This window comes from Myotis nattereri, assembly GCF_964212035.1.
Source record: "Myotis nattereri genome assembly, chromosome: 3".
Lineage (NCBI taxonomy): Eukaryota > Metazoa > Chordata > Mammalia > Chiroptera > Vespertilionidae > Myotis > Myotis nattereri.
In genome coordinates this window covers 81,322,650-81,346,616 of record NC_138077.1, presented here as the reverse complement: position 1 = coordinate 81,346,616, position 23,967 = coordinate 81,322,650, and the positions used below count along the sequence as shown (strand labels likewise).

The 23,967-nt window shown below is 44.0% G+C and overlaps 1 protein-coding gene across 1 annotated transcript; it reads left to right on the top strand.

Moving 5' to 3' along the window:
- The first annotated feature begins 17,871 nt into the window (after positions 1 to 17,871).
- RPL24 (ribosomal protein L24) lies at positions 17,872 to 22,361 on the top strand. Its single transcript, XM_081086752.1, has 6 exons — positions 17,872 to 18,260; positions 18,382 to 18,457; positions 18,988 to 19,098; positions 21,066 to 21,202; positions 21,544 to 21,607; positions 22,237 to 22,361. The coding sequence occupies exons 1-6, from the start codon at positions 18,256 to 18,258 to the stop codon at positions 22,315 to 22,317; spliced, it is 474 nt and encodes a 157-aa protein (XP_080942878.1). The 5' UTR covers positions 17,872 to 18,255; the 3' UTR covers positions 22,318 to 22,361.
- Positions 22,362 to 23,967: the final 1,606 nt, after the last annotated feature.

Genomic DNA, 23,967 nt, shown 5'->3' with positions numbered 1-23,967 from the left:
GTTCTTTGAAAGGATAAACAAGATTGATACACCTCTAGCCAGGCTCACCAAGAAACAAAGAGAGAGGACCCAAATAAACAAAATCAGAAATGAAAGAGGAGAAATAACAACAGACCCCATAGAAATACAAAGGATTGTTAGAAAATACTATGAACAACTCTACTCCAACACACTAGACAACCTGGAGGAAATGGACATATTCCTAGATAAATACAACCTTCCAAAACTTAACCAGGAAGAATCTAAAAATCTCAATAGGCCAATAACTATGGAGGAAATCGAAGCAGTAATCAAAAAGCTTCCAGCAAACAAAAGCCCGGGGCCAGATGGCTTCACAGGGGAGTTTTACCAAACATTCAAGGAAGACCTAAAACCTATCCTCCTCAGACTGTGTCAAAAGATCCAAGAGGAAGGAACACTTCCCAGCTCATTCTATGAAGCCAACATCACCCTAATCCCAAAACCAGATAAAGACAATACAATGAAAGAGAATTATAGGCCAATATCCCTCATGAACATAGATGCCAAAATCCTCAACAAAATCCTAGCAAATCGGATCCAGCAGTACATCAAAAAGATCATACACCATGACCAAGTAGGATTTATCCCAGGGATGCAAGGATGGTACAATATCCGCAAATCAATAAACGTGATACATCACATAAACAAATTGAGAGAAAAAAACCACATAGTCATATCAATTGATGCGGAAAAAGCATTTGACAAAATCCAACACCCTTTCTTGATAAAAACTCTCAGCAAGATAGGAATTGAGGGATCATACCTCAACATAATAAAAGCCATATATGACAAACCCACAGCCAACATCATAATCAATGGGCAAAAACTAAAACCATTCCCCCTAAAAACAGGAACAAGACAGGGATGCCCCCTCTCACCACTCCTGTTCAACATAGTACTGGAAGTACTAGCCATTGCGATCAGACACAAAGAAGAAATAAAAGGCATCCAGATTGGAAAAGAAGAAGTAAAACTGTCCTTATTTGCAGATGACATGATACTGTACATACAGAACCCAAAAGACTCCATCAAAAAATTATTAGACTTAATAAATGAATTCGGCAATGTAGCAGGATACAAAATTAATGCTAAGAAATCCATGGCATTTCTTTACACCAATAGTGAACTTACAGAAAGTGAAACTACAGAAGCAATCCCATTTACCATTGCACCAAAAAAATTAAAATACCTAGGAATAAACTTAACTAAGGAGGTAAAAGACTTATATGCTGAAAACTACAGGACACTGAAAAAAGAGATAGAGGAAGACATAAACAGATGGAAGAATATACCGTGTTCATGGATTGGTAGAATCAACATCATCAAAATGTCCATACTACCCAAAGCAATTTATAGATTCAATGCAATCCCCATTAAATTACCAACGGCATATTTCACAAATCTAGAACAAACGTTCCAAAAATTCATCTGGAATAAAAAAAGATCCCGAATAGCTGCAGCAATCCTGAGAAAACACAAAGTAGGTGGGATCTCAATACCAGATATCAAACTGTATTACAAAGCCACTGTTCTTAAAACAGCTTGGTACTGGCACAAGAACAGACATATAGATCAATGGAATAGAATAGAGACCCCAGAAATCGACCCAAACCACTATGCCCAATTAATATTCGACAAAGGAGGCAAGAGCATACAATGGAGTCAAGACAGTCTTTTCAATAAATGGTGTTGGGAAAATTGGACAGATACATGCAAAAGGATGAAACTAGATCACCAACTCACACCATACACAAAAATAAACTCAAAATGGATAAAAGACTTAAACGTAAGACGGGAAACCATAAAAATACTAGAGGAATCCACAGGCAGCGAAATCGCAAACATATGCCGAAGAAATTTCTTCTCTGATAATGCTCCTAGGGCAATGGAAACTAAAGAGAAAATAAACAAATGGGACTACATCAAAATAAAAAGCTTTTGCACAGCAAAGGAAACCATCAACAAAACAACAAGAAGACCCACTACATGGGAGAACATATTTACCAATGATACCACCGATAAGGGTTTAATTTCCAACATTTACAGGGATCTCATGAAACTTAACAAAAGGAAGATAAACAATCCAATAAAAAAACGGGCAACGGACCTAGATAGACACTTTTCGAAAGAGGACATACAGAAGGCAGAAAGACATATGAAAACCTGCTCAAAGTCACTAATTATACGAGAGATGCAAATCAAAACGACAATGCGTTATCATCTCACACCTGTCAGAATGGCTATCATCAACAAATCAACAAACAACAAGTGTTGGAGAGGATGTGGAGAAAAAGGAACCCTTCTGCACTGCTGGTGGGAATGCAGACTGGTGCAGCCACTGTGGAGAACAGTATGGAGCTACCTCAGAAGACTAAAAATGGAACTCCCATTTGACCCTGTGATCCCACTCCTAGGAATATATCCCAAGAAACCAGAAACGCCAATTAGAAAGGATATATGCACCCCTATGTTCATAGCAGCACAATTCACCATAGCTAAGATCTGGAAACAGCCTAAGTGCCCATCAGCAGATGAGTGGATTAGAAAACTGTGGTACATCTACACGATGGAATACTATGCTGCGGTAAAAAAAAAAAGGAACTCTTGCCTTTTGCAACAGCATGGATGGAACTGGAGAGCATTATGCTAAGTTAAATAAGCCAGTCAGAGAAAGATAAATACCACATGATCTCACTCATTTGTGGATTATAGAGAACAACATAGACTGATGAAAAAGGACAGACCCAAAGAGTGAGAAACAGCAATCAGGCTATCAATCCCCGGAAGGAAAGTAGGGGAGGGCGGGAGTAAGGGGAAGAGATCAACAGAAGGACTTGTATACATGTATATAAGCCAAACCAATGGACATGGACAACGGGGGGATGGGAGCATGAGTTTGTGTGGGGGGGGGGTAGGTTGGGGGTTAAAGGGGGGGATGAGGACACATTTGTAATACCTTAACTAATAATAAAATATATATATATATATATATATATTTAAAAATAAATAAATAAATAAAATAAAAGATAAGGCAATGGCTAGGCTACAAAAATTGGCCCATAGAAGGTCTTAAGAGTTTCAATTTAGGAGAAACCAAGATGGCGGCATAGGTTAACGCCGGAGATTGCTGCCTCGAACAACCAATTCAAGGGTACACCTAAAAGACGGAACGGACATCATCCAGAACCACAGGAAGGCTGGCTGAGTGGAAATTCTACAGCTAGGAGGAAAGAGATTATCATACCCAGACTCAGAGGAGGCGCAGTGCTGAAGTGAAATACTCAGGTGCAGAGTGCGCACGAGCAGGCTGGCAGCAGAGGGCGTGGTTGTTGTTTTCAATCGGGAGGGAGTTTCAGACTCTGAGCTCCAGATCCGGGCGAGTCTCTAGGGACCCAGACTCAAATGGGAGAAGCGGGACTGTCTGGCTTCGGTCAGAACTCGAAGGCAGCTTTCTCTCCGAGGTTTGCAGCGGTTGCTGGGACTCTGTGAGGCAGAGCCCCTAGGGACGGAACTGAGAGCAGCCATAACTGCTTGCTAATCTAGCGTTTGCCCTGTAGATCCCCGGGGACCCGCCCAGCCCAAGCCCTGCGCAGAGCCATTTGCCGGATAGCCTCACGTCTCTCAAGAACTGTCTAGAAGCTGCCAATAAACTTAGTAAGGCCCTCGAAAAGACTGGTGAGACCCCCGATAAATGTAGTGAGATCCTCAAGAAATCTAATGAGACCCTCGATATTGTGATAAAGAACCAACTAGAAATTAAGCATACGCTGACTGAAATAAAGAATATTGTAAAGACCCCCAACAGCAGACCAGAGGAGCGCAAGAATCAAGTCAAAGATTCGAAATGCGAAGAAGCAAAAAACACCCAACCAGAAAAGCAAAATGAAAAAAGAATCCGAAAATACGAAGATAGTGTAAGGAGCCTCTGGGACAACTTCAACCATACCAACATCAGAATTATAGGGGTGCCAGAAGATGAGAGAGAGCAAGATATTGAAAACCTATTTGAAGAAATAATGACAGAAAACTTCCCCCACCTGGTGAAAGAAATAGACTTACAGGTCCAGGAAGCGCAGAGAACCCCAAACAAAAGGAATCCAAAGAGGACCACACCAAGACATATCATAATTAAAATGCCAAGAGCAAAAGACAAAGAGAAAATCCTAAAAGCAGCAAGAGAAAGAAACTCAGTTACCTACAAGGGAATACCCATACGACTGTCAGCTGATTTCTCAACAGAAACTTTGCAGGCCAGAAGGGAATGGCAAGAAATATTCAAAGTGATGAATACCAAGAACCTACAACCAAGATTATTTTATCCAGCAAAGCTATCATTCAGAATTGAAGGTCAGATAAAGAGCTTCACAGATAAGGAAAAGCTAAAGGAGTTCATCACCACCAAACCAGTATTATATGAAATGCTGAAAGGTATCCTTTAAGAAGAGGAAGAAGAAAAAGGTAAAGATACTAATTATGAACAACAAATATGCATCTATCAACAAGTGAATCTAAGAATCAAGTGAATAAATAATCTGATGAACAGAATGAACTGGTGATTATAATAGAATCAGGGACATAGAAAGGGAATGGACTGACTATTCTTGGGGGGGAAAGGGGTGTGGGAGATGCGGGAAGAGACTGGACAAAAATCGTGCACCTATGGATGAGGACAGTGGATGGGGAGTGAGGGCGGAGGGTGGGGCGGGAACTGGGAGGAGGGGAGTTATGGGGGGAAAAAAGAGGAACAAATGTAATAATCTGAACAATAAAGATTTAATTTTTAAAAAAAAAGAGTTTCAATTTAATTACAACAAGGCATCTGCTTCTGTTGATGCTGAATCAGCTCTTTAACCTTATCCCATTAGTGCTTTCTGTGCAAGCCCAGTAAGCTTCTTAGGGAAAAACAAAATCAGAAAACCACACCTTTCAAAATTAGAAAGTGGTAACTACCAGGAAACAAAATGAATCACGGGGTCACTGCTGAATTTTGTAATGGTTTAAACTCTCCCTCACACACTGCCTCCTGTTCACTCTTCCACTCTGATGATGTCAGCCAGTTTCATTCCTTTGCCAGGAAGCCAAAGAGAAAACTGGGATAGCATGACTGTGTCCCCAATATTCATCTTGGGATACGTAGCTATTATTTTGCTTACAAAGAGAAAACAAAAGGAAATATAAGGTCTTATTTAGACTGTATCAAGAACATCTACCAACAACAACACATTCTAAGCCTCCAAAAATTTCCCAACGTGTCTGTGGGATGTCACATAGGCAAAATATTTTGAGTAAGAAACTGTAGAGTCATAGGATGTTGATATGGAAAGACCTTTGGAGAATATTTAGACTACCCCCATCATTCTCTTTTGCATATATGGAGAAACCAAGTCTAGAGAGATTAAGTGCACAATTTATTTACTTTTGGGGGGCGGGCCTTTGGTACATTGGAAATATAATATAACTTGTCTATGCCAAGAGAAGCCAGTAGGGGGCATTGTCTAGCCCTCCAAAATGCCTGGCTCTCACTCAGAAGTGGTGTTTTCTTTCGCTTCCCAGAATTTAAGTACAAAGCCCCATTAGAATATCTTTCCTTTCTACCACCCTCTTTCATTTCCCTCCCACTTCATTCCTAAGATACAGAATCAGTTGTGATAGGAGCAAGGAATCTGAAGAATCTTGCTATGCTTCAGAGGGAAATGGGTGACATTAAAACGCTCTTCATCGTGGTGTAATAATAAAAATTCCCAGTAGATGGCAGCATAGGCTACACATTCCCAACCAGACCACTACACTATTAACTGTTTACCTTATAAAAAGAAAACCACAATGCTTTGCGCGAACCAACACAGGCAAAAAAATTATAAGATTAGTTATGTAATGCCTAATGATTCAGGCAAAAAGAAAATCCTGGTTATCGAGGAAAACTCATTTTTTTTTTCTTGAATGAAGATTCACTAATGATGTTGATTTTCTGAACACTGAACAGCATTCTCTGGAGATGCTGATAGAGGTGAGTACTGTGAAAAAAGAAACTTTCTGTCAAAATAAAGTGCCTATCATGAGTAGTGTATTTTTTAAGTATATTTTTGATTTCAGAGAGTAAGGAAGAGGAAAAGAGATAGAAACATCAATGATGAGAATCACTGATCAGCTGCCTCCTGCAGCCCCATACTAGAGATCAAGAATCGAATCCAGGACCCTTCAGTCAGGCCAACGGTCTATCCACTGAGCCAAACCGGCTAGGACATGAGTAGTGTATTAAAAGGACCTGAGCCCTGGTCATGGTTTGATTCCTGGTCAGGGCACATGCCTGAGTTGTGGGCTGGATTCCAGTAGGGGACGTGCAGGAGGCAGCAGATCAATGATTCTCCCTCATCATGATGTTTCCATCCCTCTCTCCCTTCCTCTCTGACATCAGTAACAACATATTTTTTTTTAAAAAAAAAGAAGAATGCAATATATGTTGACATTACCAGACCAAGATGTTTTCACAGTATCCCCAAATCACAGAAAAGTTATAACAATTAAATGGAACATCTCATCATAGTAAAATTTCTTCACAAAAAAAAAAAAAAAGAAAAGAAAAAATGAAGGAAGGAAATGAAGCTACAACCAAAGTAAGTGGCTTATTTGTTTGCAAGAAAGTTATTTACTTATGGTATGTGGATTAAATGATGATTCATTGCAGCAGCTGAGGAAATGTGCTCGGAAAAAAACAAACCTGTTTAAGACCATTAGCCTTAGAGTTTCAGGATAGGAAAGGGCCTCATCTCTCCCCCTCCCCCTCCTGCTCATGCAGGGGGGTTCTTGGAGTACCACCAGAAGGAGCATTTCCGGAGGGCCCAGCGGGAGGATGAGCTATAGTGAGTAGAAAGCTTTATTTCTGTGGAGTTACCCGGGTTTCCAAAGTCCCATTTCCCTTAGTCCAGTCCCAGAAGAGGTATGACTGGGGCTTCAGTAGAGCTAAACGCAGAGCCAGTGTCCAGTTTCCTTTCCATGCTGGAGCTGGGTCCAGTTCAACGTCAGGCTAGTTTAGCTAGTGTTTCCCACTGTGGTCCCTCAGTCCATTGGGTGTGGAGTCCGCAGGGCCACAAGGCTATGGAGGAAACATGGAGGAATGCGAGTGATCAGGGTTGGCTAGCCAGCTTACCTAGGCAGACAGGAAGCGGGGGGAGGGGTCCAGAGAGGACACTTGAAGCAACCATAAGTTAGATCTAAAGCAGCCCTGACCTAAGGGGTAATAAAACATCTCCAGCCAGGACAACTGAGAGGAAGCCATAAGGAAGCTCAAAAACAACTCCAACCTGAACAAGTAAGATAACCAAAAAGAGAAGTGAGGATGTGGGGGCCATGGGAACTGACAACAAGGCTAAGGTCCCACAGGGGAAAGGCACAATGAGGGAAAGGGTCGTCTCCAGGACATATAATACCTCCAGACAAAGAGAGCAGCGGCCACCCCTCTTTAGGGGACCCCTCTGCCTCTCCTTAGCCAGGAGAGACAGTCTTAGAATTAGAAGCTTAAATGTAGTTTTAGAGATACTGTCTACTTGCAATAAAGTTTCTATGCTTCTCACTTACCACCTTTTGTCTGTGGCTTCATTCTTCAAATCCATCTGGACAAGAACCCGGAAAGAAGTCACCCTTGCACCCTGCTCACCCAAAAAAAAAAAAAAAAAAAAAAATCGCAAGGAAGCCAAGCAGGAGCCACTAGCCAAGAGAGAGCACCCCTTTATTTACAGGATTATGTATTCCCACATTTTCGGTGCTCGCAGTGGCCATGCCCACTCTGGCCAATTCATGTTCCCCAGGTCTGACTGACATACAAGTACCTTCCCTATGTCACCCCAACTTTCCTGGGAATGTGTCTATCTTCCTTTGTCCAGTCCCCTGCCCCCAGCATTTTGCAGGGAATAGGCTGGTGGTTCCCTGGGGAGTGCAAGGCTGCAGCTCCCTGGTGAAGCTGCCCAAATGACATGCCTACAATGCCTGGCCTTCCTTTTGTTCCTTTCCTATTATTAATAACTAGCTAATTACAATGGCATCATTTGACTGAAATCAACTGCTTAAAGTGTTGAGGCCACTGGGAACAACATCAATAGTCATTTCAAATTATTTAGTGCCGAAACCGGTTTGGCTCAGTGGATAGAGCGTCGGCCTGCGGACTGAGGGGTCCCCGGTTCGATTCCGGTCAAGGGCATGTACCTTGGTTGCGGGCACATCCCCAGTGGGGAGTGTGCAGGAGGCAGCTGATCGATGTTTCTCTCTCATCGATGTTTCTAACTCTCTATCTCTCTCCCTTCCTCTCTGTAAAAAAATCAATAAAATATATTAATAAATAAATAAATAAATAAAATAAATTATTTAGTGAAGGCAAGTTATTTTGAGAGGTTTTCCTGGGCTCTTAATAAGTTAAAAAGTGTTATTGATTATGCTCATTTGTGCCTGTTGATTCAAGGAGTCAATGTTTGGGGTGACTGAAGAATTAACCTCTGATTCAGCTGCTGGCAACAGGTGAAAATATTTTTAAAGAAGTTGAGAAAACTCTAATCAATATTCCTAAGGTGAAATCAGCTATGATGTGTTACAACCTATGTAAGCAGAAACAGGCTCATTTTGACAGATTTCCACTTGTGAAAATGTAAGTTGTTTCTAGCCTATGGTTATACCATCAGTGTACTATATTATCAATCAACAGGTACTTTGTAGAAAACATCTACCATGTGTCACTGAACGGGTAGTGTCAACAAAAAACTTATTTGCTCTCATGGACTTAACTGTTGTCACTCCACATATTTTGTCACAATCAGCAGTTACATATCCTGACTTCCCTACCACACAGCATTTGATGCCTTAGCAGTGATAACATTTTCTTATGAGTTTTGTTTATTAGCTCAGGGCCAAGACTAAAGTTTTTTTCTAAATGAGAAGAACCTCCCTTAACCACTATTATGGAACTAAAGGCCCAGTGCACAAAAATTTGTGCACTGGCAGGGGAGGGTGGGGGGTGTCCCTCAACCCCACTTGTGCCCTCTCACAGTCTGGGACCCCTCGGGGGATAACCACCTGCTGGCTTAGGCCCACTCCCCAGGTGGCAGATGGCAGGCCCAATCCCTCGGTACCTGCCCTGCCTCCCAGGGTTGCACACACGGCAGGGCCGATCCGGGGGTTGGGGTGCTGCCCCGGGTCCGGTCGCACACAGGATACCTGGGCGGGCCGGCCGATCGCTGCTGCCCCACCCAGCCGCTCCAGGTCGGGTTGCACACAGATGCCCGCCGCCCCGGGTCGCAGATAGCAGGCCCGGATGGCAGCAGGGCAGGTGGGATGGTGCTGTCCTGCCCTGCCTGCAGTATGCAAATTAGCCACCATCTTTGTTGGCAGTTAATTTGCATATCATGCTGATTAGCCCATGGGAGGCATAGCGAAGGTACAGTCAATTACCATGTTTGTCTATTATTAGATAGGATGACTGGGTGGCTTTAGAATTCATTTTTGCTAATTTGCTCATTGTGATCAATGATACTTCTTTTGTTACATTAAAAAAAAAAAAACATAAAAAAATAACAGCTCAAGCCAGTTTGGCTCCGTGGATAGAGCATCCGCCTGCGGACTGAAGGGTCCCGGATTCCATTCTGGTCAATGGCACATAATTATATTTAGAATATATATTTAAAATAAATGAAAATTAAAAAGCAAACACACCTTTATTGATTTTAGAGAGGAAGGAAAAGGGAGAGAGAGCAAGATACATCAATGATTGATCAGCTGCCTCCTGCATGCCCCCCACTGGAGATGGAGCCTGCAACCCCAGGCATGAGCCCTGACCGGGAATCGAACCATGACCTCTGGTTCCTAGGTTGATGCTCATCCACTGAGACATGCCATGCCGATTGCCAATGATACTTCTTAATGAACTCACACTAACAAGACAGTACAGCACTTACATGCAAAACTTATTCTGTGGAAAAGTCATTTTGACAATAAAAGCAAGATCTCCCTCCATTCTCACACAGATCTGAAGTGATTTCATTATTTGAGCTCAAACTACAGTTTTAGCAGTATTTTATAGACCTCAATACAAATAAAAAAATTTTTTTTCAAATTTCAAGACTCATTTACTTGTGCCATTGAGCAACTTTCATTTAACTTTAAGTAAGAAATGATTAGCCTTAACCGGTTTGGCTCAGCGGATAGAGCATCGGTCTGCGGACTCAAGGGTCCCAGGTTCGATTCCAGTCAAGGGCATGTACTTTGGTTGCGGGCACATACCCAGTAGGGAGTGTGCAGGAGGCAGCTGATCAATGGTTCTCTTTCATCGATGTTTCTAACTCTCTATCCCTCTCCCTTCCTCTCTGTAAAAAATCAATAAAATATATTTTTTTAAAAAAAAGAAATGATTAGATCTCACATGCCTAAAGGAAAATGTCCAGAGAACAATCTAATTCTATAATTGCCTTCCAAGAGATTAAAATCTCAATTAGGGCCTGGTGCGGGTGGTGGGAGTGGATTAGAAAGGGTCAATGGGGGAAAGGAAGGGACATATGTAATACTTTAAACAATAAAAAATTTAAAAAAAAAATTAAAAATTGATGCCTTAGCAAAAATTTATCTCAGAGAGGAAGGGAGAGGTAGAGAGAGATAGAAACATCAATGATGAGAGAGAATCATTGATTGGCTGCCTCCTGCACACTCCCTACTGGGGATTGAGCCCACAACCCAGGCATGTGCACTTGACCAGAGTCCAACTTGGGACCCTTCAGTCCACAGGCTGATGCTCTATCCACTGAACCAAACCTGTTAGGGCTAAATAATTATTTTTTTAATAATAATAATAAAATAAATAAAATCACATGCCCTTGAATTGATCTCAATATTAGACACTTTATCTGGATGAAAAGACTAAATTTCTGTAAGATTAAATGTGTAAAATCTTGTTACAGATCAGGATTAACAGATAACATTTGCAATTGATTTTGATGCTAGGGAATAACTTTGTTCCCTAATTTAGAGAAATGTACTCCACCTTTCCCAAGAAGAATTCCATTTTTCTCTTTAGTAGACCTGTTTTACAAAAACTTGTACTGAATATTATTATTATGTTTTAAATCTCATCAGTGCCCTGGCCTGGCCGGTTTGGCTCACTGGATAGAGTGTCGGCCTAGGGTCCCTAGAGTCCCGGGTTCGATTCTGGTCAAGGGCATGTACCTTGGTTGCAGGCACTTCCCCAGCAGGGGGTGTGCAGGAGGCAGCTGATTGATGTTTCTCTCTCATCAATGTTTCTAACTCTCTATCCCTCTCCCTTCCTCTCTGTAAAAAATCAATAAAACATTTTTAAAATAAAAAAATAAAATAAATCTCATCAGTGAAAATTTGGAAATCAGTTCTCTCTCTTTTTATATAAATACTCATATAGCCCTAGCTGGTTTGGCTCAGTGGATAGAGCGTCAGCCTGCAGACTGAAAGGTCCCAGGTTTGATTCCAGTCAAGGGCACATGCCCGGGTTTTGGGTTTCGGGTTCAATCCCCAGTGGGGGGCATGCAGGAGGCAGCTGATCAATGATTCTCTATCATCACTGATGTTTCTATCTCTCTCCCTCTCCTTTCTTCTCTGAAATCAATAAAAATACATTTAAAAATAAGTAAGTAAGTAAATACCCATATAACCTGGTCGGTGTGGCTCAGTTGGTTGAGTGTTGTCTGGTGCACTGACAGGTCACCATTCTATTCCAGTCAGGGCGCATGCCTAAGTTTCAGGTTGGGGTGCTGTGAGGGAGGCAAACAATTGATGTTTCTCTCTCTCTCTGCCTCTCTAAAAATTGATAAAAACATTTTTTAAAAAAGAAAAAAGAAATAAATATCTACAATGTTGTCTCTTAGCACACAAAGCCTAAAATATGTACTATTTGCAGACCTCTGTTCTGGAGGAAGTAAACTCTGAGTGGGAAGCGAGTCAGTGGAAGGGAAGAAAGACTTCCAGCCAAAGAAGACGGCTTGGACATACGAGCGAGAACCAATAGGATGTGTGAAAACTGGTTAAGTTAGCAACACCAAGTCATAGAAACATGCTTCCTCTGCTCACCCTTCTGAACCACCAGCAATCCCAGTTTCTTCCAGAAGGTGGCTCCCTCTATTTCCCAAAATTTTGTTTTGAGAGATTTTCCTACAGAAAATGTGAGGCTATTGTGAACACCCAAGAGCTCACCACTTTGACTCGCTTATCAATATTTTGTTATGCTTGTTGTTTTATCTCCTGTCTACCCATCTATCTATTCCTCAACCCATTTTGGTTTTCTGTGTGTCAGCACACCTCCCCCCATATACTTAAGCAAGTACTTCATTAACTAGTGCTCAATATTTACTCACAATTTCCTTTCTTTTAAAGTAAAATTTACATACAGTGAAATGCTCAAAGCTTACTTGAGCATTTCCTGAATTTTGACAAAATGTGTAATTAACCCTAAACCCATAAAAATATAGGACACTGTCATTAACACAGAAAGTCCCCCTATACCCCTCCCCATTCGATCCTTCCTCTCCTTCCCAGAAGCAACCACTGTTCTGATTTTCCTTTTTCACCACAGATTAGTTTTGCATGGTGTACAACTTCATATATACAGAGCCATGCAGCACCTACTTTTTTTGTAAGTCTTTCACTTAGCATAATGGTTTTGGAACTCATGTTGATACGTAAAATCAATAGTTCATTCCATTTTATTTCTGAGTAGTAGTCCATTATTGAAGTATAAATATCATAGTTTGCTCTTATATTCAGCTATTGATAGAGCACCTAGACCAGGGGTGGGCAAACTTTTTGACTCGAGGGCCACAATGGGTTCTTAAACTGAGGCCCTTAAACTGAGGGCCGGAACAAAAGCATGGATGGAGTGTTTGTGTGAACTAATATAAATTCAAAGTAAACATCATTACATAAAAGGGTACGGTCTTTTTTTTTTTTTTTTTTTTAGTTTTATTCATTTCAAACAGGCAGATCTGGCCCGCGGGCCATAGTTTGCCCACGGCTGACCTAGACATTTCCTGTGGGTATTATGAATAAAGATGCTATAAACATATATGAAGATTTTTTTGTTTAAAATTTTTATTACAAAATAATACAGGTGGTGTTTATTTTTCCTATTTTTCAGGAATGAATTGTGACTTAAATCTTTTGTCCAAAGCAGATTATTATCGTTTGAAACTTTTGACCGTGGAAAAGTAATTACAAGAGTGTATGACAACATAGAGACTATTCCCCTACCCAGCTTCAACCATTATCCGCTCCTGGTCAGTCTCTTTTCATCCAGGCCCTTACCAACTGGACCTTCTCTCATATTATTTTAAGGCAAATTCCAGTCATCCTGCTCTTTCATCTGTATTTAGTATATATCTGGAAAGGTAAACTATTACAAATTAAACATGACAGTTTAATAACACCTAAAGGATTAAGAATCCATGTTAATATTGTCAAAAATCCAATCTGTATTCAAATTACCTCATTGCCTGTCTAGCTGGTTTGTTCAAATCGGGCCACAAATAAGTTCCATACATTGTAATTGGTTGAGGAGGCGCTTGAATTTCTTTTCATCTATAGGCAGTCAGTTGTGCAACCAGTGTCTTCACACAGAGCCCTGCTCAGGAGCACCCCATGCTTGTGTCTTAATGCTCTGCAGTCGCTGTCTTGAAAGTCTTCATAATTGTACCTTTGAATTTGTGTTTTGTATGTGAAGTTCAGTGCGATGATAGAGCACGTGCTTGGGACTGGGAGCCTCAGCTGCCATGTGGGCCCACTTCCTGGGGCCTCCTCACTTTCTAGGGACAGGTCCTAGAGTCAGGGGTTCCACAGTCCACTGACGCCAGCCTCCGCCTCTCCCTGCCCTCTCTCCAGAGCTGGCAGCACCATCTTGCATTCCACCCTGGGCTTGATCCCCACATCCTGGATCCAGGTATATAACGCATCCCAGGGCATTGCTGGCTCACTGCAGGCTGGGCCAGGAGGACAGTGGAAGGGATGGCTGACCCTACTTCTCCACCCCTTCTAACATGAAAAAAAATACCTATCGTGAAAGGTGAAGAGATTGCAGAATAAAATAGCTTAATATTGTAATACTTTAACAGCATCTTTTTCCTGCTTTTGGTAAAAAGGACCCCACACTGGAGGTCATGAAAATTACACTGGGCTCTGAAACTCAGTTATGCAGCTAGTCCTGTCCATAGGTACTTACTCTCTCAACCTCTCTCTCCCTCCATCCCTCTCTCTCTCCATTTACATGCTGTTAAAAAAAATTAAGTTACCCTGTAGATGCCTATTGTATCCCTGTGGAGTCATTTCACATGTCCCTCTGTCCCCTATATTTCATATAATTGGTGGTTAGATATGAAGACTTAATTAGATGTATAGTTTTTAAAAGAATATTTTATACTTTTTAATTTTAAGAATACTTCATGATTTTTCATTTTAATGCTTCATTATTTTATTTATTTTTTATTTTTATTTTTATTTCTTTTGTTGTTGTTCTTAAAGTCTCTGTCCAGTTTGTGGCTGACATATGAAATTACAGACAATAAATATAGCCCCCTTCCCCATGTGTGAAGCTAAACCAGCTTCTTCTGGGCCTGGCTACAATGTTCATAAAGACAAATTGCCTTGCCCTAGCCCGTTTGGCTCAGTGCATAGAGCGAGGGCCTAGGGACTGAAGGGTCCCAGGTTTGATTCCATTCAAGGGCACATGCCAGGGTTGTGGGCTGGATCCCCAGTAAGGGGTGTGCAGGAGGCAGCCAGTCAATGATTCTCTCTCATCATTGATGTTTCTCTCTCTCTCTCTCTCTCCCTCTCCCTTCCTCTCTGAAATATATATATATGACAAACTGCCTTAAAAGTCAGATGAGTGGCACTGTGGTCCCAGTAGCCTCTGCAAATGAGGCCTTTCCAGCCACCAGTGGACAGACACAGCGTCTCTGGCATCATTCCTGGGCCCTCCTCCCAGGTCTCAGCAGCAGGGTCCCTGTGAGGGAGCAGCGCACTTCCTTTGGAGGACAGCTGTAGTATTTCCCAGGGCACAGCCTGGACGAATGATGCCAAACTTCCCGGGCACAGACAGGTCACCCACAGTTGAGCCGAGGCGACACTCGGGGCTCTTGCCATCCCCAATCGGTCCCCCATCAATTACCAGGGGCAGCTGAGGCCAGAGGTCCTGGAACTCCTCGACACTCAGAGAACTGGTCTGGGAGCTGAGGTCGGCACTGGTGAGAGCAAGTGGTCCCCCAAACATCTGGGCCTAGTCCTGCATGGAGTTGTGGCCAGGAATCCGGATGCCTACAGGAGGAGTGAAGGGGTTCAGGTCCTTCCTGAGCTCCTCCGAGCGTGCCATCACCAGGGTTACCGGGAGCCGGTCCATCCTTGCTGTTTCAAGGGACCTGGCATATATGGCATACTGTTCTTAATATGTTTGCTCACCTTCTTGGCACTATGTGTTTTAACCAAGGTCACCTCTGAGAAAGGTTGTTTCCCCAAGTAGGGATTTTTCCCTGAAGTTAGGGAGAGAATAAAACCCCTTAACTAAGTGCCAGGCGGGAAATTATTCACTTTAACTACGAACAATCATGCTTAAGCTACATAATCTTTACTCCCTGGAATGGAGATAAGAAACGCCCTAACCTTTGGAATAGAGATTGATATGATTGGAATCAACTGGTATAAATACAGATGTAACAAGACAACAGGACACAGAACCTAGACACAGAACCTACACAGAACCTAGAGACAGAAGAACTTCGCTGGAGAGAACATGGCAAAAGATCCTGGACAGAAACTGGCCACAGAACCTAGAGACAGAACCTAGCGAGAGAACATGGCAAAAGATCCTGGACAGAAACTGGCCACAGAACCTAGAGACAGAACCTAGAGACAGAACCTGGCTGAAGAACCTAGAGACAGAACCTGGCTACAGAACCTGGATAGAACATGGCAAGAGAACCTGACTAGAACCTGGTGACTGAACCTGGCTGGAGAACCTAGCGAGGGAACATGGCTACAGAACCTGGCTGGAGAACCTGGAGAACCTAGCAAGAGAACATGGACACAGAACCTGGCTGGAGATCCTAACCAGAACTTTGCTGGAGGTCCTGACGAGAACTTGGCTTGAGATCCTGGCTAGGCTGCTGATCAACTGAACGCTGTCTCTGTGTCATTCCTTCTTCACCGACTCCATCCACACCTTTGGGGACCCCTGGACCTGCTGGGGTTGGACCCCAGCACAGGGTCACTGGTCCTGGAAACAGGTCTCTCAGAGCCCCTCGGGGCTTTCACATGACAGCACCTAGAAGGTAGGCAGCCCTTCACTCAATCCCACGCTGGCAGCCACTGTGGCCCTCCTTAAAGCTTCATAATTGTAAAGAAAGCTTCATAATTTCTAAAGCTGTACAACTACTAAACCTGTCGTTGTCTCACCTAGTGACTGGGCTTTGCCCTCCAAGGCCTCCTTGAAGTCAGGCCTGAGTCTTGGGGTTGGCCAGCCTGCTGGGACCTCAGGTGGCTGAGTGTGAAAAGGCAAGACCCGCCTGCACCTGAGGGGAGAGAGTTCATGGAGGAAAACACTCAGAACGCACACACGTACTGGTTCCCAGGGGTGGTGCACAGAGATGCGCGGCCCAGAGCCCTCTCCAAGCAGGGCTTGCTGCCCGTCAGGCCCCGTGGCAGCAGCAGCTCCAGCTGTCACAGGGTCTGGCTCGCTGCTGAGAACCACTCCCTTAGGTCATGGCTCGGCCACGCACGTCTGGTGACTGAGCCCTGGGTGTGCAGAGGTCGGTCATTTGGCCCGAAGTTACTGACAGGCAGCAACTGTTCAGGCTCCTGGCCGCTGACTGGGGTTCTGTTGGGCCCGCAAAGTATTTTCCTTCTGCCTGATACTGATTCCTTCCCCTTTCACAGGACGGATCCCTAGTAAACACCTTGCACCCTAAGTTCAGTCTCAGTAGATGCTTCCAGAGCAGCCAGCCTGTGGCACAGGTGATGTTTTCCCACATGTTCTACCATCTATTCCTGGAGGTCCATGTCTCCAAAATATAACCTGTTCCCAACACCCTTCTGACCTTGTTTAACTTCCACCCCACGGCTCCACCTTCACGTCCTGTGGCATCTTAGCTGAGTCTTGCCACAACGACCCTTTCCCCCCCAAACAGCCTCCTCCTCGCCTGTGCCTAAGACAGTGGTCCCGCTGCTCACCGAGTCCCCACTTCCCCACTGCCTCACCGGCTGCGTCACCCATCGCTGTGTTAACACAGTACCCCCAAAACGCAGCGGCTTGGAAACAACACACAGTTACGGCCTCGCAGGTTCTGTGGGTTCGGAATGGGAGAGGGCTTGTCGGGTGGGAACTGGCGCAGCAAGAACACCTCTGCCCCGGAGCCAAGGAGGGCGCACAGGGGCCTGGCGTCCAGTCCGGTGATGCCGACGTAGACCTCTGGCCTCCAGAACTGAACGAAAATGCGTTTCCAATTGCTTAGCTACCAGTTTTGTAGTCACGAGTAATAGCAGCCACAGGAATTTCGTGCAGCCACAGGAATTTCGTGCAGCAGGTGAAGTATGGATGCACAAAGGGAAGACGCGGTGAAGAGAAGGTAGCTCCTCAGGAGGCAGACAGAGCTGAGAAGAGCACCAGCCTTGGTTCAGAATTGCTCCACAAATAAATAAAGAGAATGGAATACAGCTGCGCCTTTTGCCGATAAGAGAGAGTGTAACGATAAAGTCAGGGAAAAGTTATGGCGGGTGTCGCAAACTTGTGCTTTATGACACTATGTACAATGCTTCTGGGAATATCAGTCATTTCTTTTTTAAAAAATGTTTTTATTGATTTGGGAGAGAGAGAAACATGGATGTGAGAGAAACATGGATGGGCTGCCTCCTGCAGGTCCCCGGGGGAATCAAGCCCGAAACCCAGGCATGTGAACCTCCCCCACCTCCCGGGACCACGCTCCGCCCACCCAGCCACACTGGACCGCAGGAGAGACCCCGAAACCCGCCGGCCGGCACTGCGCCCTCTCAGCCCCGGAGCCCCGCCGCCTCCCCCAGCATTCACTCCTCAGAGGGAAGGCGGCCCCGCCTCCAAGGCCCGCGGCGCCTGGGCGTGACGCCATCACCGAGCGCCGGTTAGGCCCCGGAATGGGGGAGGAGATTGCGCTCATGACGTCCTTCCCATGATCCTCTCCTCCTCTTCACCCTCTTTCCAGCTCTCCGGCGGCCGCAGCCATGAAGTAAGCGAGGGCCTTGGTCCCAATCCTTCTCCATCTCGGGTGGATGGCCTCTCCGGCGGCCCGCACATGGCCTGCCCCCGCCGTCGACACCCTCCCTGATGCGCTCTCGCTTTCGTTGCAGGGTCGAGCTGTGCAGCTTCAGTGGGTACAAGATCTACCCCGGACACGGGCGGCGCTATGCCAGGACCGACGGGAAGGTGATGTGTGCTCCTAAGGGGGACCGGCTCGGCCCAGTCGGTTCCTGTACCCCGTCGTTCTCGGTCCCCGAAAGGCTTGCTTCAGGGGCCCTGGGTGCGGTGGTCGGGACCCGAATCCTCTGAGCGCACCACTCTGGAGCTTGGGTGTGGTGTGAGTCAGGTCGGAAATTGGGAGCCTGTGTGACGTTAATGTCCCGGTGTGAGGAAAACGCCATAAAGCCTGGCTGCTTTCTGACCGCCGGGCGTCCCGGGACGGACCGGAAGCGGATGCCTCCGGAAGCGGCGCCCCGCCCTCCCTGCCCGGCGTTCAGCTCGGCCGGCCCTTAAAGGACCGGACCAAAGGCAGGTACTCGCGGTGCCACCAGTTAGTTCCCGGCCGGTTGTGTGACCCCAGCCACTTGGTGTCGGCCTCGGTTTGGTAAAGGGAGGGCGTAGAACCACGAGTGAGTTGGCTAAGGGTTTCAGCTCAGCCCTTGCCCGCGTTGCCCAGTGGAGTAGGTAACGTCTGTCCTTGGGCCTTGTCGCGACAGGTGTTCCAGTTTCTTAATGCAAAATGCGAGTCGGCATTCCTGTCCAAGAGGAACCCGCGGCAGATAAACTGGACGGTGCTCTACAGGAGGAAGCACAAAAAGGGACAGTCGGTGAGTGGAGTGCGCCTGGACGCTGTGGGCAAGCTCTGACCGTGGTGGCTGCTCTGTACGCCTGTCACTGAATGAGGCAGTGGGAAAGGCTCATCATCGGACCGGGAAGTGAAAATGATGGGTGTAAAGCGTCTCCTTATGTTTCTTATCAGTCTCCCAGTAAATGCCAAGCTGAAATCTGAAGCATCCCTTTGCCAAAGTCGGGTAAATCACATCAAACATACTTGGGTATAGGGCGCTTGGAAGAACTTCAGGTGTTGCAGTGAACGGAAGCTAAGTAATTATTATGGTAACGTGGTTTTATTACATTTATGGGCATAGATGTCAGTGGAGTTTTCAAGACTCCCCTGATGGTTCTCAGGACTGGGTGTGTTTTTTGAAGTGCTCTTTCAGCTTGACGGGGATTTTTGAGAAAAGGTGTGAGTGCTGCGGCAGTAGGATTAGGATGCGGGAGGCTTTGAGTAAAGTGGATTTGACACATCCAGTGGGGTGGCCATATGCTGATGAGGATGTGAAGAAATGGGAACCCTTGGCATTGCTTGGTGTAAGAGGGCCCGGGCACTGTGGAAAACGGTTTGGCAGGTTCTCAGAACTTTAAACAGAATTATTATTGTAAGATCCAGCAATTCCATTTCTAACTGTATACCCATGAGAATTGTAAGCAGGAGCGTATGCAGATAACTTGTATATTTCTGTTTGTAACTGTTATTCCCAATAGCCAAAAGGTGGAAACAATCCAAATGTTCCCTAGGTGGATTTGTGAATAACAAAATGTGGTGTATGCATATAGTGGAATATTAACCAGCCTTAAAAAGCCTCCAGCTTCTATGATTCCACTTGTATGAGGTACATAAAGTAGGCAAATTCATAAAGACAAAAAGTAAAGGTTGAGGGGGTGCTATTATGTAATGGGTGCAAAGTTTGGGGTGGTGAAAAAGTTCTGGAGATTAATAGTGGTTGCACATAGTTGTGAGTGTTCTTCTTTTTATAGAATTTTTTAAAAATATATTTTATTGATTTTTTACAGAGAAGAAGGGAGAGGGATAGAGAGTTAGAAACATCAATGAGAGAAATCGATCAGCTGCCTCCTGCACGCACCCCACGGGGGATGTGCCCGCAACCAAGGTACATGCCCTTGACCGGAATCGAACCTGGGACCCTTCAGTCCGCAGGCCGACGCTCTATCCACTGAGTCAAACCGGTTCGGCAGTGAGTGTTCTTAATGTCACTGAGTTATACACTAAAAATGCTTTAAAATGGTCAGCTTGATATATATATTTCACCACAATAAAAAAATATTTTTAAAATGTATTTGAGATGGGAAAAAGTGTAAATTAGCAAAGGGTGGAATTTTATATAAGATTTCATCTCAGTAAAAACTTTAAAGTAAAATGAGCATTTTAGTGTAACCTCAAGTGTTCCCTGTTTTTTCCATGTTTTCTGTTTAACATTTAAAGATATTTGCATATCCCTGCCTTAATAAACAGTTTTTTTAAAGTACTATCCAGTTAACTTCCTTAGAGCTTCATTTTTTTGTAGTAAAAAAACAGCCAGGTTTTGTAATAGATGGCTTAAATAAGATCCAAGAGAGAGCTCCCCTACCCCTTCCAACATATGGTAGGTATAGAGCAGTGGTTGGCAAACTCATTAGTCAACAGAGCCAAATACCAACAGTACGACGATTGAAATTTCTTTTGAGAGCCAAGTTTTTTAAACTTAAACTATATAGGTAGGTACATTGTTATTAACTTAATTAGGGTACTCCTAGGGCTTAGGAAGAGCCACACTCAAGGGGTCAAAGAGCCACACTTGGCTCACGAGCCACATTTTGCTACAGCAACCCAAGTGGGCTAAGACAAATACTAATCCTAAGACTTACTTACCCTGCCTCAAAGACTTCGTTAATTTCTCACCCAAATCCATGGAGAACAATTCATAAGTGTCCTCCCCATCTTTTTGTTCTGTAGGAAGAAATCCAAAAGAAAAGAACCCGCCGTGCAGTCAAATTCCAGAGGGCCATCACTGGTGCATCTCTTGCTGATATAATGGCCAAGAGGAACCAGAAGCCTGAAGTTAGGAAAGCTCAGCGAGAACAAGCTATCAGGTGAGGAAGCCTTCCTTATGAGCATTATTTAGGTTTAATAATCAGGAGTTTATAATACAGTCTAAGTCAAGCATGATGGGCTGAAAGTTTGACATACTTGGCTTTAATTGTTTTGTTGAAATTTCTACATGAAATGAATGCTGCTGTACAACTTCTAGTATATGTTAAACTGACTTGGTGGTTAATAACATAGACAACCCCCTTGGACTTATCTTAAAAATAATCGGGGATAGGGAAAGAATATGATAATTTTACTTTTCCAAAACAGTCTAGCTCCTTGTTAATAATCTGTATCCTTAAAGAGTAAAGCACTTTGCCTTAAGTTATTTTTAACCCTACAGGGCTGCCAAGGAAGCAAAAAAGGCTAAGCAAGCATCCAAAAAGACAGCAATGGCTGCTGCTAAGGTAATTGTGGAATTGTCTTGGATTTCTTATTTAAAACAACAGGAAAACTTAACTTTTTAAAAATGTGCACACTTGCGTGTGTGTGTATTATTGATTTCAGAGAGGAAGGAAGAGAGAAACATCAATGATGAGAATCATTGATTGGCTGCCTCCTACATGCCCCCCACTGGGGATCAAGCCTGCAACCTGGGCATGGGAATCGAACCATGACCTCCTGGTTCATAGTTTGACACTCAACCAGTGAGCCATGCTGTCCAGGCAGAAAACTTACTTTTAATCCAAATTACGGTAAATAAAAAGTTTGGGGGTTTTTAAAGAATTCAGTGCAAGGCTCTAATGGCAGTGATGTTCATAACTGGTTTCTGGGTGTATAGTTTCTTAAAGCTTATTTTGAAATTTTAAACTTAGAGAAAAGTTGTCAATAATAGAGTTTACACAGCTTTTCTCAATGTTATCAATTTAGATAAGCATAGTAAAAAAAAAAACACAGAAATTAGTATTTGTCTTATATGATTAATGTCCTTTTTTTGTTAGGATACAATTCCATATCCCACACTGGGCATAAGAGCTGCAAAAAAGTGATTAAAAAAGTTGCATGGAATAATACCACATAATATATCTTTTTACAGGCTCCCACAAAGGCAGCACCTAAGCAAAAGATTGTGAAGCCTGTGAAGGTTTCTGCTCCCCGTGTTGGTGGAAAACGCTAAGTTGGCAGATGAGATTCTTAAATAAAGACCTGACTATAACTAAATTGTGGTGAATTTTTTACTCTGAAAATAGAGGCATATTGTGCCTACATGGTAATGGTTGAACTATAAAAGTTAAGAATTTAAGATGTAGGCATTTTTAAAAAGAGTTCATTTCTCTAAAACAGTACTTCCTAATATAAGTTCTCTTCGTTGGAGAGATGTTAAGCCAAATGATGTACATAAGATCTGTACGGTTAAATACTAGCTTTGCTCAGCTGAGATGTAAGAGCACATTACATAGATGGCAAAGTCTTAACCTTTTGGTCATGTGGCTAAGTACTAGAATGCTGTATAGAGTTCAAGTTGATTACTAAAACATGCACTTTTTTCTATTGTTTGTGTCTGTAGAAAGACCTTTTTATTTTTCTTAATTATTTTTTTCCATGATAAGTGAATGCATTTATGTTAATTGGCTTTGACTTTTGTTCACTGGTATCTCACCTCTTTTTTTTCTTTTTATTTTGAGAGAGAAATGAGAATGAATAAAGCTTTCAAAGCCCCCCCCCCCCCCCCAACGGCCAATCCTGTGTCCCTGCCACCCTGGTGGTGACGATGAGACCTGTCCTTGTCATCATATCTCACCTCTTATCATTACCTTATAGCTGAGTTCTAAGTGCTTAAAACTATCAGGTGTATTAATCTATTATTTTCCAAAACAAAGTGTAAGTGATGAGCACATCTTCCGTAGAATATACTTACAAATTTCCAAAGCAGTTTGTTGAGCTGGGAGCTTGGCAGAGCTATAGTTAAAACTGCAGAAATGCCTGAGTAGTCTGCTGATGTTCAAGAGATATATGTGTATATGAAATGTGATGTGGAAAATAGTAATCAATGATAAAAGTCTACAGAAAGTAGATCATCTTGTCTGTACCACATTGTGCCAGGTTTTAAGGATACAATGAACATCCTCTTGAGAAACATATTCCCTGGGGGCTTTCACAGCCCTCACTTCACTCCATCCTCAGCTGCCTGTCAGTGGGTAAACCAGGGTCTACCTTACAGAAGTAGAAACAGACTAGGTCACTGAAGGACAGGCTCCAGGGGACAGACCTCAGGCCCTGCTGCTTGTGTCCTGAGCCTGCAGCCCCTGAAAGAGGCACAGCCTGCTGGACAGAATGGCCCGGAAGCTTGCCTGCCTGGGTGAAATGTCCAGTCTTATCATCAGCTGCGTCCCTGACCCCCCCCCTTCCCCCCCCAACCCTGAGGACTGGGCAGAGCTTGCCTAAGGCACAGTCTGGACTGCCTTCACTGAGGAGAATTAAATATGAGACATCTCTGCCTGGACTTAATGCAGGCCATCTGCTTTTATGGGGTGAGGTGAGCTTTGTGGGGCGGTTGACACAGCTCCCAGACGCTGCACTAGGCCTCTGTACCCCTGTGCAGGAGGAGAGGGGTTGGGTCTGGAGGCCAAGCTGCGTGGCCTGATGGCAGGTCCAGAGCTGAGCTCCCAGTTGGGTGCTCCCTTGCTGCTCAGGTCAGCAGGCACATGGGCCTGCATGCCAGTTGACACAACAACCGGTCCCTGCCTCAGGACCACGCCCAGCCCAGTTCCTGATGGCTTGTAATTCAGTCTCAGAATTAAACTAAAACCCAAAGTGATTTTACTTT